Here is a 15,753-nt window from a genome sequence, read left to right as displayed (position 1 = left end):
GCCTCTCATGTCGCCATCCCACTTACTCAAAATGTCCCTGGGAAGGACTCTGCCAAGACCAAGGTCTCCTTTTGGAAGAGACTGAGCAACAACATCTGAGGAGGCCAAGGTGGAGGAAGTGCAGGCAGCCAAAGTGGATGATGAGGTAAAAAAAAAAAAATGCCACAACTATGTACATTTATCCTCTTAGTCAGCTCTTATCTTAGTTTCAGAGTGACAAAAAAAAATCATTAACTTAACAAATAACATTTCATGACTTTTACAAAACTTTTCTCCCTTTTATCATTTTTCATAACTTCTCCTGTCCTGGAAAATACAACTTTAAAATGTCATTACTTTGTCAGGTAATGGAGTTTTATTTTATTATTTTTAATTATGAGCCCACCAGGTCAACCATCATGACGTTTTCAGACATTTTACTGTCTATTACCAACATCTAGGCTTGACGTGTGCTCCATGCATGTCTTAAAAAATATATATTTTAATAAAAATATTATAAACTTAATACTGCTGTGATTGTGACTTTTTCATCAAATACAAGACTTAGAATTGCAGTCACTGTCAACTGATAAGGCTTTTGCATGACCTGAAACAATAAATGTCTGCAGCAATGCTGAAGCATGTAAGCTGTGCATGTCACACTGTTTAGTTTAATTCATTTCAACTGCCTCTGTATTTTCAGCACAATAATATTATCCCTACCTTATCGCCATTTAGACTGGCAAACAGTTCAGTAAAGAGAGACTCTTTGGACTAAGTCTTCGATCTAAATAACAATGAAATGGAAATATCTCTTTAGATAGTGAGGAAGAGATGACACTCCAGTCATCCCCTGCATGTAGCAGATCTTTTATTATAATTTGGGCTCAATGGGGCAACACTGAGCATCATCAGCTGGCCAGCTGTGCCATAAAGACTTGTGACTCAGTTTTAGTGGGTACAGATAAGCATCTCATCCGTTTGTTTCTCTACATCTTCTATGTACCTCCAAGTATTCGCAAGAAAGATAATTCTAGCATACAATAATGAGTAAAGACAGCACAGAGTGTAACAGAGGAAATTCTTTAATGATTTAGCCTGTTCTTGTTGCTGACTTCACTCGATCAGCATAATCGCTGCCTATGAATCAATCAAAGTTTAATTATAATCTTTCATTATTTTCAGGCATACATATAACACACACCTTGACATAGAGAAAGCAACAACAGGGAGGTCAAAGAAAAACAAAAACCAGTCCTGCCAGTGACCAGCGAACACCTTGAGACAGAGTTCCCAGGTCAGAAGTGATCGATTCACCCAGCAGCAGGAATAGATGCTGAATGAACAAATGCTCAACAGTTAGGGGCATCAGTGGAAGAGACAAAAATGAAAAAACACAATAAAATAATAATAATAATAATAAAGAAACAACTCAGTGGGGCAGACGTAGAGGCAGGCACTGTAGTTAAAAACAATTACAAAGAGCAAAATGGTTGCACAGCACAGGTATTCATCCGTTTCAGTGCTCCCCAAACAGCAAAAGAAATCTTCTTTAACCTGTATCCCTTTTTCCTGTTCATCCCGCTCCATAAAAAAAATCCAAATTGGCAGCTCCTTCTTCTCACTCCTTTCCTCTACAATTAAGCTGAAACTCAACCGGCATTCCCGTTAACGGACCGGCAGGTAAATGTCGACTGCGCCGTGCCGGACAGTCCCGCGGGTCGCGTGTAAACTAAAATTCAGTTCATAGATTTGGATGTCGGCGGGCCTCAGAACTGCACGGCGCTGGGCGGGATGTCGAACATGGACGGGTCGAACTGCTGCCCCTTGAACGGCGAGCCTTCCGCGTCCCAGCCCTTCTTCAGCATCTCGTGCACCTTCTGTGGAGAGACACGCAGAGAGACGTTGTTCGAACCGGACATACTGGACACGCTACATACTGTTCATGGCGGCAAGGACGACAGCACCACCTAGGGGCGAGTCCCTTCCCTACTCTTGACCACCAAGTCCCATGTTAACCAGTGCAAAATGACAGCTGGGCTCCTGATTAGGGTTGCAAAGGGGTGGAAAATTTCCGGTAAATTTCCAGAAAGTTTCCGGTAAATTTCCATGGGAAGTTAAGCTGGGGGAATTTTGGAAATATTCCAAATTGGAAACTTTCCATGGTAATTATGGGAATTTATGGGAATTCATGGGAATTAATGGGAATTAACTGGGAATTGAGGGTAATTTAATGGAAAGGTATCATATCCAAGCATAAATGTTTGTTTTGTTATAAGCAGACATCCATCCAAAATAATACAATTAAAACAGATTTATTTGTAAGTAGAACTTTATCAAGTGTTAAATATTTTATTGAACAATCAATTCTTTCATTGAAGAACAAAAACATGAATGTTGAGTTAAATATTACTCATCCCCCCGACCCAACCCATTCAAAAATTAACAAAAATGCACAGGAATGCACAGTGCATGTAGGCATGTAGGGGGTGTGGTCTCAATAGCCCTGCAGTAAGCAGTGTGCTATGTGTGCATGTGATTGAGGAATAGCATAGATATTCAACTGTACTTGCATGATATCTGGTTGTTTTAGTCAGGATTATGCTAAAATATATTTTCCCCAACTATATTTAAGTTCCCTATTAAGAGCATACCTTCAATTTAGTAAATTCCTGGTTTATTCCCGTTTATTCCCATAAATTCCCGTTAATTCCCATAAATTCCCGTTAATTCCCATGGAAAGTTTCCAACTTTGAAAATTCCTGGAATTTTGCAACCCTACTCCTGATGACACAAAATTTTTAAAAAACCTGCTCTCGATTTGGACGATGATAACATTTCTACCAGCAATTACACATATGCCAACAAAATGCTTTCAACGTCTCACCATTTCGTGACTCTGCGGCTTGCCCTGGAGCTTCTGATGGTAGTCGAAGGTGAGTCTGTCCAGGACGGCGTGCTCCTCCTCGTCGACCGTCGCCATGGAGCGCTCGCGGTTAATCTGGTTTATGTCGATCTCCTTTTCTCCTTTCAGCACGGCGTTCCACCAAACCTCCGTGCACTTACTGAGCGACAGCTGGAAACGGAAAAAGAGTAAGCTCGACCGGTGTGTTCGCCGGTGCGTGCGTTACATACTTGAGAATTCGTATACCGCGTGTACTCACGACCACGCAGCATCCGGGTTCCAGGCTCCATAGAGAGTTTTCGGTGTTGATCTTGTGTGTGAACTCGCCCTCCATCAGTACTTTCTCCTCCGCTCCCTCCCTCACGCACACACGCACGCTGCTGGCCTGCAGGCTGACGGACACCTGATGACGGCAAGCGCAACAAACATCATGCGAAACATCAATCAGTGACTTGGTGTTATGAAATGACTGCGGGCTTCCCGGTATGTCAGGTAGTGAAGAAGCCTTGTTTACCTGTCTACCCTTGACAACCGTTTTGGGGACGAACACACGGATCTCCACATCAGCGTAGTCTTGAGACCAGCTGTAGTTTTCCCTCACCGCCCCATTGTAACTATCTGGGTCAGACTGATGCTGGTCCTGGCCCCTGAAACACAACACACACACAAATATAATCGTACACACCCAAATAATGCTTTTATTTTCTTCAAAATCCTTGACATATCATATATTATGTACTCTAATGCCTAATATAGGACTACATTTGAGACACTGAGCGGTGTTGTGTTTGAGTGAGAAATTAAAAACACTAGGAATATTTCAAATTAGAACAATACAACTTGTAAATGCGCTGGTTGATGGCTCGAATCTTAAAAACACTTAAAACACTTTCTCAGTGCATATACACTATCTGTATAATGAGACTAGGCCTATAGATGCATAATGACAAGAACTGAGACCTATAAATTGATTGTTTGAGCCCATCTAGGCCAGCACCTAAGGGAAAGCTCTCTATCTGGGCTGCCTCTCCCTTCTGCTCTTTGGTCTCCTCAACTCAGCCAGGCTCAGATTTGATCTCCAGCTCTTGAAGTGCTCTCTCTGTCCTGCTCTGCCAGCTGTTCAGACCACTTGAACGTTAGTAGAGGGAATAAAATATTATCGCAGACTGACGGTGCTGAATATTATCACCCTTCAACCGACGTGACCCGAGAGTGTGCCGGGTTTCATTCCGCCCAAACGCTACAGCAGCTCATTTCACTGATCAGTTCCTCCTCTCTGAGTTGAAGTTGGAGTGATTGTTTGCTGTAGTGTTTGGTTTGAATGAAAACCTGCAGACTCTTGACCCTCCATGGACCATGACTGAGAACCACTGGTCTAGGCAACAGTGGCTATTTTGTATTTTGTAATCTATAGACTATTTTTTGCTAGCTTCTGAAATATTCATCTGAAATATTCTGGTAATACAACTATAGGTTGATATATTTCAGATAGATAGATAGATAGATAGATAGATATTTCAAGAAAAAGAAACAAAAGAAAAATTGAGTAGATGCCAATACCTAGTGCCAAATATTCAAAGCTGAGTCTACTAAGGCATATGGAGACAGTCATAGACCCAAGAAATGCCATAATAAATGTGTGTAGCTGATGTGATGACAAATTCCATTTGTCACATGTTTCAGAAAAATAATCATAGATGAAAACTTCCCGTTGGTTAGTTCTGGTTCATTTACAGAGATCTACTGATATGCAAAGCCCTTGTCAAATAAAAACAATACTGAACAATCACATGAAACACAGTGAAATTTGATCCACCAACAAAAACCTGAAGCCTTGATGCATAAAAGCCCATGTGGCTACTAACCCTTCTGCTGAGTTTGTGCCGGCTGCAGCGGCCTGGTCTCCCTGAGACGGCTGGGCCGGACTGCTGCTGACGGGCAGAGGGCAGGCGGCCGGTTTAGAGGCTGCAGAAGAAGAGGGCTCCGCGGCACCCGAGGGAGCGCTCTCTGCCTGGGCTGCCTCTGTGTCCCGCTCCACGGCCTCCTCCTCCTCCTCCTCCTCCTGCTGCTGCTGCTGCTCACTCTTGACCTCCAGCTCTTGGACCGCAGGAGGGACCGATCTGCTCTCCTCTCTCTGCTGCAGCTCGCTCAGCTGTCTGCCTCTGTCCTGCTCTGCCACCTGTTCAAACAACCTGAACGTCTGTAGAGGGAAGAAGAGATTATAGCGGACTGACAGCATCATCATCGGCACGGTAGCTCTTATCATTATTGTTGAGAGCAACGTTAAAGCGAAGGTTTCCAAAAATGTACTAAATATTCACGTCAGGGGAGCATTCAAGGACAACGTTCCCTCTAAACTGGTAGATTGGTAATTTAGGTGTAATAATTTATCACATTAACCAAACTAGAATATCATGTAGGCTAGGTGGTCAGTCCGAGTTTGGAAGTTTTGGTGGCAAATTATATAAGACGCTTGGACTTTGCAACAATATCTTAGGTTTAACTGAATTAAGGTCGTCTTTAACAATGTTAACATAAAACAAATGTCCCTTTAACGTGTTGACAAACTTCACCTTGAGCACCATCTTCTCCGCCACACCGGGGGGGAAACCCATCCGGTCGTTGGGAACTGACAACAGCCGGTAGAAGTCGGTCTTGCGGTAGAGAAACCCGAAATAGACCTGTAGAAAGTCCTGGATGTTTCCAACATGCTGCAGGATGCCCAGCAGAGCGTTGTCGTACATCTCTGTCATTGCTAGCGGCGACGCCATGGAGGGGTTTAACGGTTTACTCGACTCTGTTAACCTTTTAAAAACTGTATGCCGAAGACTTTCGGACCAATAGCAACCGTGTTTGTCAACAGATACAAGTTGATAGATAAGGAGGGCTGTTGGGCAACGTTAGCTAAGCTATTTTAATTTAGCACATCCGGTTGGTACAGGTCAAAAGTAGTCCGGTGGGAACGGCTGTCGAATAAATAGTTCCTGTTTAAAAGCAAATATGAATGAAAGGAAACTTTGTTGCCATTTTGATATGACATATAATTATTGCAATATTCACGAAATGTATATTCAAATTATAGCGGAATGGGAATAGAGACAAATTGGACAACTACCGCTGGCGTTAAACCCTTCTGCTTCTTGTAGTCTTCATACAAAAAAGATGGCGGCGTCCTTGAGCAGCACACGGAGCATAATGTTACTCGTAAGGAAATTATTTAGCTGTGGAAATCTCTGTGAAAACATGTTAACAGTGCACGATTTAATATCTAAGTGTGTAGGCTACATATATGCGTAAATCTGCTGTAAGTTAATTTCGATACAGTATTAGAAGCGATAACATTTTAATGTAGCGTTAGCTGACCGGCTAGAACACCACAGCTAACGTTAGCTAACTTTAGTTTCATGTATAGCTGTGGCTGTTAACATGTTTGACATCGACGATTTGTGCCTTTTCCGAGCTTCTCTCTTAAATGACGGGGGGGACAATGTCACACCAATTGCATGCTGTTATCTAAGAATTTAATGTTTCTACATATGTACTTCGCCGAGCAGCTAACTTTATTTCTTTGCCACATCAAAATACAGCACACGGTTCCACCCAAGTACCTGCTCACTATTTCTTAGTTCTGGAAAAGAGCATCAGCTAAATGCCACGGATGTTATCGCGAGGGTACTTTAAACTGACAGGTGCCAGCGGGCAGCAAAACTTTATGTTCTCGGCACCAGTTGAGGTTAATTAGTGTTGTTTGCTCTGATGAGGCTTTTCTCTGTTTCCTCTGCAGAGTGCCTTTGCCAGGTCTGGCACGTTAAGCAGCATCTCTGGCAGCCGAGCCCTCCATGTCACTGCAGTGTGCTGCAAGGTAACACCGAGCTCCACACAGCACCACGGCCTGTGGAAAGACACAACCCGCGGGCTGCTGTAAAATGACTTCTTCCTGACATCTTGTGTTTGTTCTCTGTGTATTTCTTCATTCAGAATCGAGCAGCTCGTATCCGTGTGGGGAAAGGAGACAGACCTGTGACCTATGAGGAAGCGCTTCACCCTCATCACATCGCCCACCGCAAAGGATGGCTGTCCCACCACACTAGTGAGCCTCTTTAGTAGTTCATGACCGAATCCATCAAAACGTCCTTGGGTTACAATTCATGCAGATCAGGCAGAAACCAAACTCTAATTTCCATATCCTCCTGTGTCTTTGCCCCCCCCCCCCCCCCCCCCCCCCCTCTCTGCTAGGTAACCTAAAAGGAGAGGAGGGAGCAGCAGATCGAACAGTGGAGGACGTGTTCATCAGACGATTCATGTTCGGGACCTTCCATGGCTGTCTGGCCAATGAGCTTGTGATCAAGAGGCGCGGCAACATGCTCATAGTGTGCGCACTGATCATACAGAAACTACCGCCACAGAAGTTTTACTTCTTGATAGGCTATACAGAGTCACTCCTCACTCACTTCTACAAATGCCCCGTCAAGTTAGAGATCCAGACCCTGCAGAATAAGGCGGTCTACAAGTACCTCTGATGGGTGTGTGGAGTGCTTCGTTGTCTGTGGTGACATAAGCGCACCGGTCCAGCATGATTGCTATGTTAAATATTGCTTCTAAATAATATTTCTTCTTTGTTCAAAAGTAGTCATTAAATTGTATGTTATTCCTGCTCGCTGGGTGATCCATTGTCCATATTTGTGTGTGTGTGTGTGTGTGTGTGTGTGTGTCTCTAAAGGTAATTCCACCAAAATTCACTTTTGGGCTTTTCTGTTCTCCAAAAGTAAACATTTTCCTTAAACGTCCCAAGATATCTTTCAGTTTTAATAGTTTTGGGAATTGGCCCTCATGGTCCAGGAAAATGCAATTCTATAATATCATCAAAACGCCATGGCTGAGATTGTTTAAAGATATTCTACCTATCGTCAGCATCTAGAATTATGAAAAAATATACAGGTTTAATATATGTATGTATATTAGTATGGAAACATGACGGTTCATTATGTTTTCAACCAGCTCTGGCATTGATATTTGATAATGTCATGAGATTGTCCTTGATCCTAACAGTTTATAAATGGAGTTTAAAGTGATAATTCACAAGATTTGTGGTTTTCTTGACACCTTTGGTGATAAGAGGACATTCCTTTGGTGTTACGCTCTCAATGTCAGCACTTGCCCAACTCACTAATAATAAAGACACTCCATGTAGACTGCGACTTCTTATAATTCATCTACTTTATATTTATTCCAACAAGCCGCTGTTGTTGCTTCAGTAAACCTAAAACGCATCTCTTCCTGTGCAGCAGAGGATTAACAATTGTTTGTGTAAGAAATACCCTCATGACAAATTTAAAATGGTTCTTTTATTTTTATTTTTTTTATTGATTTCACAGTGCAAACACATTCACATTTAAGGCACGTGAGCCTCGTCAGTGCAAAAACATAAGGCACATAGATTAAAGCTTTCGTTCATATCAAATTTTATCATGTAAGATTTCCCTTGACGAATTCCTCACACAATTAGAAAATGTCACAACACATCTCATCAGGATCACAGGGACATTTCCCTTTTCAACTCTAAAAAGGCTCTCTGCAAATGTCATCATTAATACTCGATGTAAAAAATTTAAACAATCACAACCAAAAGTCAAGATTGAAATAAAAACAAAATTAGACAACAGTATGGCTCCCATTCAAGATAAAGACTTGCTCCGTCTTCATATCCTTCACTACCTCATTCCATGTAAAAGTGCTGCCAATATAAAATGATGAGAGCGAGTTCTAAGACACTGGACAGAAGTGACCCATGTAGAGCTTCACCCCAAAGACACCCTGAATAAAAACAGCTGCAATGTCCTACCAGCAAACCTTTGGTCATGTACCGTTTAAGAAAAAAGTAAGAGTAAAATGTCCAGACAGCATTGCAAACCCTGTACTTTGTAAAGAACATTGCTGAAGGAAGTTTATAGTGCAACATATGTGCAAATACACATAGGTCCAATCATCATCAATAAGTCCAATCCACATATGTATAGACCCAGGAGTTCATCTTACAAGGTCATATTTTAATAAAACAAACTCCTGGTGCTATGAGTTGTGTGTGTGCAGCTCAGAAAGAAACAAAAAAAAAACAATTGCCGCTATCATACTCACAACCAACCCCCCCCCCACCCCCGTCCCACCAGGAGCACGACGACATCAGCGGTTCACAGTCTTCTCCAGCCTCGGCCTGCTGGTCCCGCCCAGGTTATTTTTTGGTGTCGCGGCAGCTGTCGCCCACACAGGACTGGAGCTTTATCAGCCGCTGGTTCATCGCCTGCAGGAGGGTCGGGTCCACCTTCTTCACGATGTTCTCCAGCTGGTGCGGGTCCGAGGTCAGGTTATACACCTCGACAAACGACTGGCGAGAGAAAGGGGGGGGGGAACAGACGGCGAGATAAGCCTCACAACTGCGGTAACGCGTCGAGAAATGCCCGATAATTTTTTACTCCAAACACCCCAGACTCACCTCGCTGTCTGCAAATTCGCAGTACTGCAGGTTGTGCTCGACGAGGGTCCGGACACAGGCGTAGGTGTTGTTGTAGGCGTCCTCGCACACGCAGTCTGGGAAACATTGCTGAGGAGCGATGAAAAGATAGTGAGATCAGATCGTGTTTGTGTACGCTCAGATTTGAGGAGAGTTAGTTGGTGGCGGGCCACTCACAGACAGGCCAGGGCCCAGTTTGGGGCAAGCAGGGTCTGGAGAGGGACGGCCCTCTCCTGTGTATTCGACCAGGAAATAGGGGCGCGCGGTGCCATTGCGCAGTGAGGGGGCCTAAGAGTAAGAGATACATTGTTAAAACTTATTTAGGATGGACAAAGGCAATACTTTTGAAAACATTTAAATGCATTTTAAGGTGACAGCTGACCATCTGAGAGAGGAAAGACTGCCCGTCCATGTTCACAGAAGACAGGTTGACGCCGGATATGTCCAGTAAGGTGGGACCCAGGTCGATGTTCAACACTGGAGCCTGACAGAAAGTCACAAAGATGACAGTTTAACTACTGCATGTTATATAGATGTCAGTCTTTCCCAGTCTCTACCAGGACTGGTTTTTATCTTTGTTTATTCCTATCTGTTTTTAGTCTCTTATCATGCTTTTTCAGAATTTTTATTTGTACCTTCCTATCTCGTAATGTACACATTGGAAGCTACTGTACACCAGAATTTCCTTCGGGATCAATAAAGTATTTATCTATCTATCTATCTATCTAGTTGTGGTGCATGAAGTATGGTGGATGCCTAAATTGTATGTATGAAGCAGCCATGAGAAAGAGAGGAAGACAAAAAGAGAGAGTAGGAGAGCACAAGTAAGTGTGTGTGTGTGTGTGTGTGTGTCCAGTGGGGGATTGGCTCTGACCTGCAGTGTCTGCTTCGGTTTGATGCCCGGACCGCGGACCATCAGGGGGACCCGAATGTCAAATTCATACAGCTGCCTCTTATCGATGGGCAGAGAGAATTGACCTGAAACAGTGAAGGGAGGGAGCTGATTACTGGAAGTCATTTTAGGACCAAAGATGGTTTGGTTTGGTTGTGTTATCGATGACCAAGCTCGGCCTGTTGTGTTAGCGGACAGTCGGACCTGTGTGGTAGCCGTTGTCTGAGGTGTAGAAGATGTAGGTGTTATCGAGTTCCTTCATGTTATCGAGTTTCTTGACCAGCGTCTCCACCATATCGTCCACAGACAAGAGGGTCTGCCATCTGCAGGAGAGAGGGGATTTCAACACAGTCACTTCAATGCTCGATATTATTCTTGTCTGTTTTCTTTTAGCATTAAATCTAAATTGATTCATATCAGGGTTTCTTCAACCTATATACATTGACGACCCACACATAGAAAAGCATGAGGAGCCACAAATAGATATTGGGCCACAATGAGTTGCCAGAACAGTGTCGATGTGCCTTGGCCTGAGTCTGGATCTCTATTGGAGGAGACCTGACACTGTTTTTACACGATTACATAATTTGGCGTTTTGATGATGGTAGTGGAAAACGCCACATGAGGCGCATGATTAACCGCTGCACCTTTTCCTGTACGCATCATCCAGGAAGTTGAGCGATGTATTCGGCATGGGGTTGCTGGGCTGACGCAGCAGCCAGTGTTTGTCCTGAAACACACACATATACACACACACAGATGGGGATTCATTTAAAAGTATTCATATATATTAGAATATTTGAGCCCCAATAAAACCATTTATCCCACATCTCTGACCGTGAATGTGTGTGTGTGTGTGTAGGTGCATGTGTATTTCCACTATGTGTACCTTTCCTGGTTTGTCGAAGCTGCCGTCCCGAGGGGCTTTGACATCGCTGAACTCTTTCTGGTACTGAGGAGCTGCGGTCCAGGGAGAGTGAGGCGCCGGAGGAGACAGCATCAGGAAAAATGGATGCTGAGCTTTCCGGCCATCCAAGAAGTTAAGCGACCTGTTCAGCTGCAACAAGGGATAAGCACATTTTCACAGTTGATACATGTTTCATTTCATAGTGTCACCATTTGATAACACGGATGTGGAAGTAAGGAACCTCAGCGAAAACTCCACCCTCTTCATTTGACCAAACCGGAATCAGACATCCAGAAACAAATACCAATGGTGTATTAGTGGCAGTGTAAGAAAGCTAGTTGAGTGAGTTTTGTAAGGAATGTAGATGGTTGTGCATTTGCTGCATCTGTGAACCATTATCAATCCAATCACAGCTAGCTAAATGCAGGTAAACATTATCTATGACCAGTAGTGGAAGTCCCTCACTTCTACAAGCCACTTTGACAATTAACAACCTTTGTTAAATCTGTCTTTTCTACTCTAAATGACTTTGGCTGCCAATTTTGAAACCTCTATTCACTGTGGCTTTTTACTCGCAGATTTCATCCTTTGCTCCCTTCCAAAATCAGGACAACTTCTGTGTGAATGATCAGGGAAACTAAATAGCATTGATGTCCAATGTCTATCATCTTTTTGCTCTATAAAATCAAACAATGGAGGATGAAACAACGGAGGGACTAATTTTGAGGGAAATTAATTGGAGGATGGGGGTGGGATATGGTTTTTGGATAATTCAACTCCAATCTATTATTTAGATGTCGTGATAATAAAAGTAACAACCTAACCTACTGTCTTGTATTCTTGACAAGCTGCAAGACCAATTGGGACAAATAAAGTTTAACCAGGAACCTAACTGGTGACTGTAATATTATTATTGAAATGAAAATGGTAATTTGTTACAGTATTCATTGCTTGGAAAAGAAACAATATTACTACAACGCATTATAACACTGCTGATGAGAAGGGAAAGTTCAGCTGTCATGAACTCTGAACAAGACATTCACACTGGCAGGAGGTTTTATTCTGTTACAGACAGTTAGTGAGGCAGAAACACACGGCTGTCACCTGATGATGATGTCATGCAGTAGCTGCATGAAACCTAACATGGGAAATACATTTGAGAATACACAAAAACAGAAAGGAACCAAACTTCTTCACTCAAATGTTATTAGAATAAGAATTATAAGGATGACATAAGGATGATACAGAGACAGAAAGTAAATTATATACGTTAGACCTTCAGTTTCTCTTTTCTGACATCGCTAGTATAATTACTGTTTGTTGATCATTAACTTTTTACACTGTTGACTGCTGTAAAAGTACAGGGCGATTCAGAGGAAGAAAGTAAAACGCATCATATTTTATATTTCAGACAGTTTGAAGAGGTTTGGTTTTCATCTTCTTCTTATCTGGAAAATGTCCAGGTAAGCAGAACTCCTCCCATAGACCCTCAGTAAATATTCCAAACGCGTATAATACTGCTGATTACAGACTCAGCGCATGCACAAGTCGTTGCACAATGCAAATGGGGTATGATAAGAGAGAAGCACTTACTATGAGGTCTGTGAGGTAGTCTTTTTCATAACTGTCTCCATGCTTTTCCTCTTTGCCGTTGACCGAGAGCGTGTAGTTGTAGTACTGGGAGTTCCCCACCTGCACCCATATAGCACAGGTTGTGATGACGGAATTACTTGGACGAATTGTATTTTGTGTGTATGTGTGTGTGTGTGTGTGTGTGTGTGTGTGTGTGTAAGACTCACCAGTGCATGCCACTGGTCCCAGCCAGGTGGAACATGGCTAACATCTCCTGCTTCCTTTGTGCCATACTGATGGGAGAAGAAACTGTTACTAGTGGCAGCCACTACAAAATAACTATATTTTCCCTAAATTCTTATATATGAGGCGGAGTGGGAGAGCAATGCCCCAGATAGACAGAGAAACTCAATAGAGGCAATCCAGACTATGAAATGGGCTGAAAACCTCTATAAATCATATCCTTTATGGGAACAGCAGTCATATTTTGCGCCAGAAAATCAGTGTTTGTGTATGTGTTAAATGGGTGGGGGTGAATCTGCTTAAATGTATACACTGCGCGTGTGTTCAAACCTGGTTAAGGTACTTCCCGGCGAAAAACGTCTGGTATTTCTGTTTGCTGAGGTAGACGGGGAAGGCCTCGGACTCGGGGCCCTTCTGCCACAGAGGGCTGGAGCAGTTCCCGGACAGCGAGTTGTTCCTCACCGCGTGGTTGTGGGGGTACTGTCCCGTTAAAACGCTGCTCCTGCTGGGGCAGCAGAGCGGCGTGGCCGTGAACTGAGGAAGAAAGAGAGAGCGCGGACAGAGGGGGAAGAGAGGAGGATGGAGGAGAGAGGAGTGAGGATAATTCATTCATGTTTCGATACGCTCCAAAACAAGTGATCATAGGTGACAGCGGTCAGTTCAGGACTCACGGCGTTCGAAAATGTCGCTCCTGCATCTCCGATCAAGGCCTTGGTTTTCTTCATAGGGGTCTGTAGAATGCAGACATGGATAGGTAGGCATGGAAAGCAATAAACCTCTCAACATGCAAACTGGAATATATCTAAACAAGTTCATAACCTCTGAGGATACACAAACACTGACCTGGCTTCCCTTTCTGAGGAAGATGCCAAGAAACTAATTCCTAAGATAGCAATGTTGTAATTGAATTGCTCTAATTAATAATAAATACTGTAGGTCTATGCCACGGTACACATGGAAACAAGGTATGGGAATGGCTACCGGCTGGTCAAAGGACCCACAACATTCTGACAGCACACAAACTGAAACTAGAGGTCTCCTTAAATAGAACTACAGCAGGCCAGGCCTAATGCTACAACACATTTTAGAAGGATACTATGCAGATATCACAGCAAAACTACAAGCCCCATAGGAATATTATAGGAATATTGCAGATACCATTGGTGATAAAACTATCATCAAGTGCGATAAGGTCACTATAAACTCTACACTGAGTATCATAAACACTCTTTAAGACTTTAAAGGAGTATTATGGTAATACGACGCAGTGAGAGATAAAAGTAGCCTACGATAACGTCACTGTAAACTCACGATCGAGTCCCTAATCAGTCCCTTTAGGACCATTACAGATCTGTTATAGTGACTTCACAGCATGGCCATCTCACCATCCCCCCGAGCTCTACATCCTGGTCGTCGGTGAGGATGAGGATGATGTTGCTCGGTTTGTCGCTCTCCGCACACCTGAGGACGCAGGTGAGCAGCGCCAAGTGCAGCGCGACCGCTGCGAGGTGTCGCCGTCCTCTGTCCGGTCCGGGTCCGCTCTCCAAACCTGCCATCGGGCCAGCGCAGCCGAGCTCTGCGCGTGTGAGGGTAGCTTTCGTTTCCTGGATAAGGGGGGGGGGGGGGGGGAGGATATGTTCAAATCACTTCTGAAGAACACAGAGAGGCTGGTCGGTCAGCCGCACGGGTTAAGCCTGAAAGTTTGAGGAAGTAGACTCGACTTGGTGGAGGTCATATGATCACTTTTTTTTTTCAGGCTGTGGGTGGGAGGAGGAGGAGGAGGGGGGGTTATGGACCATGTGCTCACTTGCAAGTGTTGCATCACGACACAACACTGATAGCCAGACTATCTTGTTCCTGAACATAACATGAAACTTAAGGAAATATTTATTTATTTATTTATTTACAATTTGTTTATTCATTTATAATTTATTTATTCTTATATTTTATATATTTTTTTATTTTTAAACTGTCAAATAAACTTGTCCTGTCTCTGGTTACGATATGGATACTATAGAACTATAGAAGCATAATAGTACATTCTAATTATATAGTATAGTATAGTATAGTATAGTATAATATAGTATAGTATAGTATAGTATAGTATAGTATAGTATAGTATAGTGTAGTATAGTATTGTATTGTATAGTGTAGTGCAGTGCAGTGTATAGAATAGTATAGTATATAGTAAAGTATAGGATAGTGTAGTATATATTAAAGTATAGTATACAGTAAAGTAAAGTATAGTATATAGTATAGTATAGTAAAGTATAGTATAGTGCATAGTATAATATAGTATAGTATATAGTAAAGTATAGTATAGTATAGTATATAGTATAGTATTGTATGGTATAGTATATAGTAAAATATAGTATATAGTAAAGTATAGTATAGTATAGTATAGTATAGTATAGTATAGTATAGTATAGTATAGTATAGTATAGTAGGCCTATATAGTAAAGTATAGTGTGGTATAGTATATAGTAAAGTATAGTAAAGTATAGTATAGTATAGTATAGTAGGCCTATATAGTAAAGTATAGTGTGGTATAGTATATAGTAAAGTATAGTATAGTATAGTATAGTATAGTATAGTAGAGTATAGTACAGTATAGTAACTGAGAGGCTTCACTTAATGTATGTAGGGCACTAGAAGTTATCAGACTGTCAGTAGTAGTGAATACTCTGATGAGAGGCGTCACTCTCTCTGCTCTCTCCACACCTAAAACATCGGCAGACTGCTACAGT

The 15,753-nt window shown here is 42.6% G+C and overlaps 3 protein-coding genes across 3 annotated transcripts; 1 reads left to right on the top strand and 2 right to left on the bottom strand.

Annotated features, from left to right (window-relative positions):
- Positions 1 to 961: 961 nt before the first annotated feature.
- On the bottom strand, positions 962 to 5,802 carry nudcd3 (NudC domain containing 3). The gene is made up of 6 exons (XM_071535886.1): positions 5,458 to 5,802; positions 4,750 to 5,084; positions 3,399 to 3,531; positions 3,144 to 3,287; positions 2,867 to 3,055; positions 962 to 1,859 (listed from the first exon to the last, which is right to left on the bottom strand). The coding sequence occupies exons 1-6, from the start codon at positions 5,653 to 5,655 to the stop codon at positions 1,749 to 1,751; spliced, it is 1,110 nt and encodes a 369-aa protein (XP_071391987.1). The 5' UTR covers positions 5,656 to 5,802; the 3' UTR covers positions 962 to 1,748.
- Positions 5,803 to 5,982: 180 nt separating this feature from the next.
- Positions 5,983 to 8,064, top strand: mrps24 (mitochondrial ribosomal protein S24). Its single transcript, XM_071535887.1, has 4 exons — positions 5,983 to 6,088; positions 6,669 to 6,746; positions 6,863 to 6,974; positions 7,121 to 8,064. Exons 1-4 carry the CDS (start codon positions 6,047 to 6,049, stop codon positions 7,402 to 7,404), a joined length of 516 nt encoding a protein of 171 aa, XP_071391988.1. The 5' UTR covers positions 5,983 to 6,046; the 3' UTR covers positions 7,405 to 8,064.
- Positions 8,065 to 9,031: 967 nt separating this feature from the next.
- gnsb (glucosamine (N-acetyl)-6-sulfatase (Sanfilippo disease IIID), b) lies at positions 9,032 to 14,628 on the bottom strand. The gene is made up of 13 exons (XM_071535882.1): positions 14,392 to 14,628; positions 13,678 to 13,737; positions 13,337 to 13,540; positions 12,991 to 13,056; positions 12,785 to 12,883; positions 11,174 to 11,341; positions 10,932 to 11,014; positions 10,489 to 10,607; positions 10,267 to 10,370; positions 9,775 to 9,876; positions 9,570 to 9,680; positions 9,375 to 9,482; positions 9,032 to 9,266 (listed from the first exon to the last, which is right to left on the bottom strand). The coding sequence occupies exons 1-13, from the start codon at positions 14,560 to 14,562 to the stop codon at positions 9,114 to 9,116; spliced, it is 1,548 nt and encodes a 515-aa protein (XP_071391983.1). The 5' UTR covers positions 14,563 to 14,628; the 3' UTR covers positions 9,032 to 9,113.
- Positions 14,629 to 15,753: the final 1,125 nt, after the last annotated feature.

Source organism: Centroberyx affinis, unplaced genomic scaffold (genome assembly GCF_046629955.1).
Source record: "Centroberyx affinis isolate AG114_WGS23_722 - 3 ecotype Tasmania unplaced genomic scaffold, CSIRO-AGI_Caff_v1 ptg002779l_1, whole genome shotgun sequence".
NCBI classification, from domain to species: domain Eukaryota; kingdom Metazoa; phylum Chordata; class Actinopteri; order Beryciformes; family Berycidae; genus Centroberyx; species Centroberyx affinis.
Note: the sequence above shows the minus strand (reverse complement) of the source record. Positions and strands in the feature narration are given on the sequence as shown.

Coding starts and splice junctions, on each gene's coding strand:
- gnsb (XM_071535882.1), bottom strand. CDS start 14,562: ATGGCAGGTTTGGAGAGCGGACCCGGACCGGACAGAGGACGGCGACAC. Junction 11,342..12,784: donor ACTACCTCACAGACCTCATA/GTAAGTGCTTCT, acceptor CCCTTGTTGCAG/CTGAACAGGTCGCTTAACTT. Junction 9,877..10,266: donor AACCGAAGCAGACACTGCAG/GTCAGAGCCAAT, acceptor ACTTTCTGTCAG/GCTCCAGTGTTGAACATCGA.
- mrps24 (XM_071535887.1), top strand. CDS start 6,047: ATGGCGGCGTCCTTGAGCAGCACACGGAGCATAATGTTACTC. Junction 6,089..6,668: donor CACGGAGCATAATGTTACTC/GTAAGGAAATTA, acceptor TTTCCTCTGCAG/AGTGCCTTTGCCAGGTCTGG. Junction 6,747..6,862: donor TCACTGCAGTGTGCTGCAAG/GTAACACCGAGC, acceptor TTCTTCATTCAG/AATCGAGCAGCTCGTATCCG.
- nudcd3 (XM_071535886.1), bottom strand. CDS start 5,655: ATGGCGTCGCCGCTAGCAATGACAGAGATGTACGACAACGCTCTGCTG. Junction 3,288..3,398: donor CGGTTGTCAAGGGTAGACAG/GTAAACAAGGCT, acceptor TGCCGTCATCAG/GTGTCCGTCAGCCTGCAGGC. Junction 3,056..3,143: donor AACCCGGATGCTGCGTGGTC/GTGAGTACACGC, acceptor TTCCGTTTCCAG/CTGTCGCTCAGTAAGTGCAC.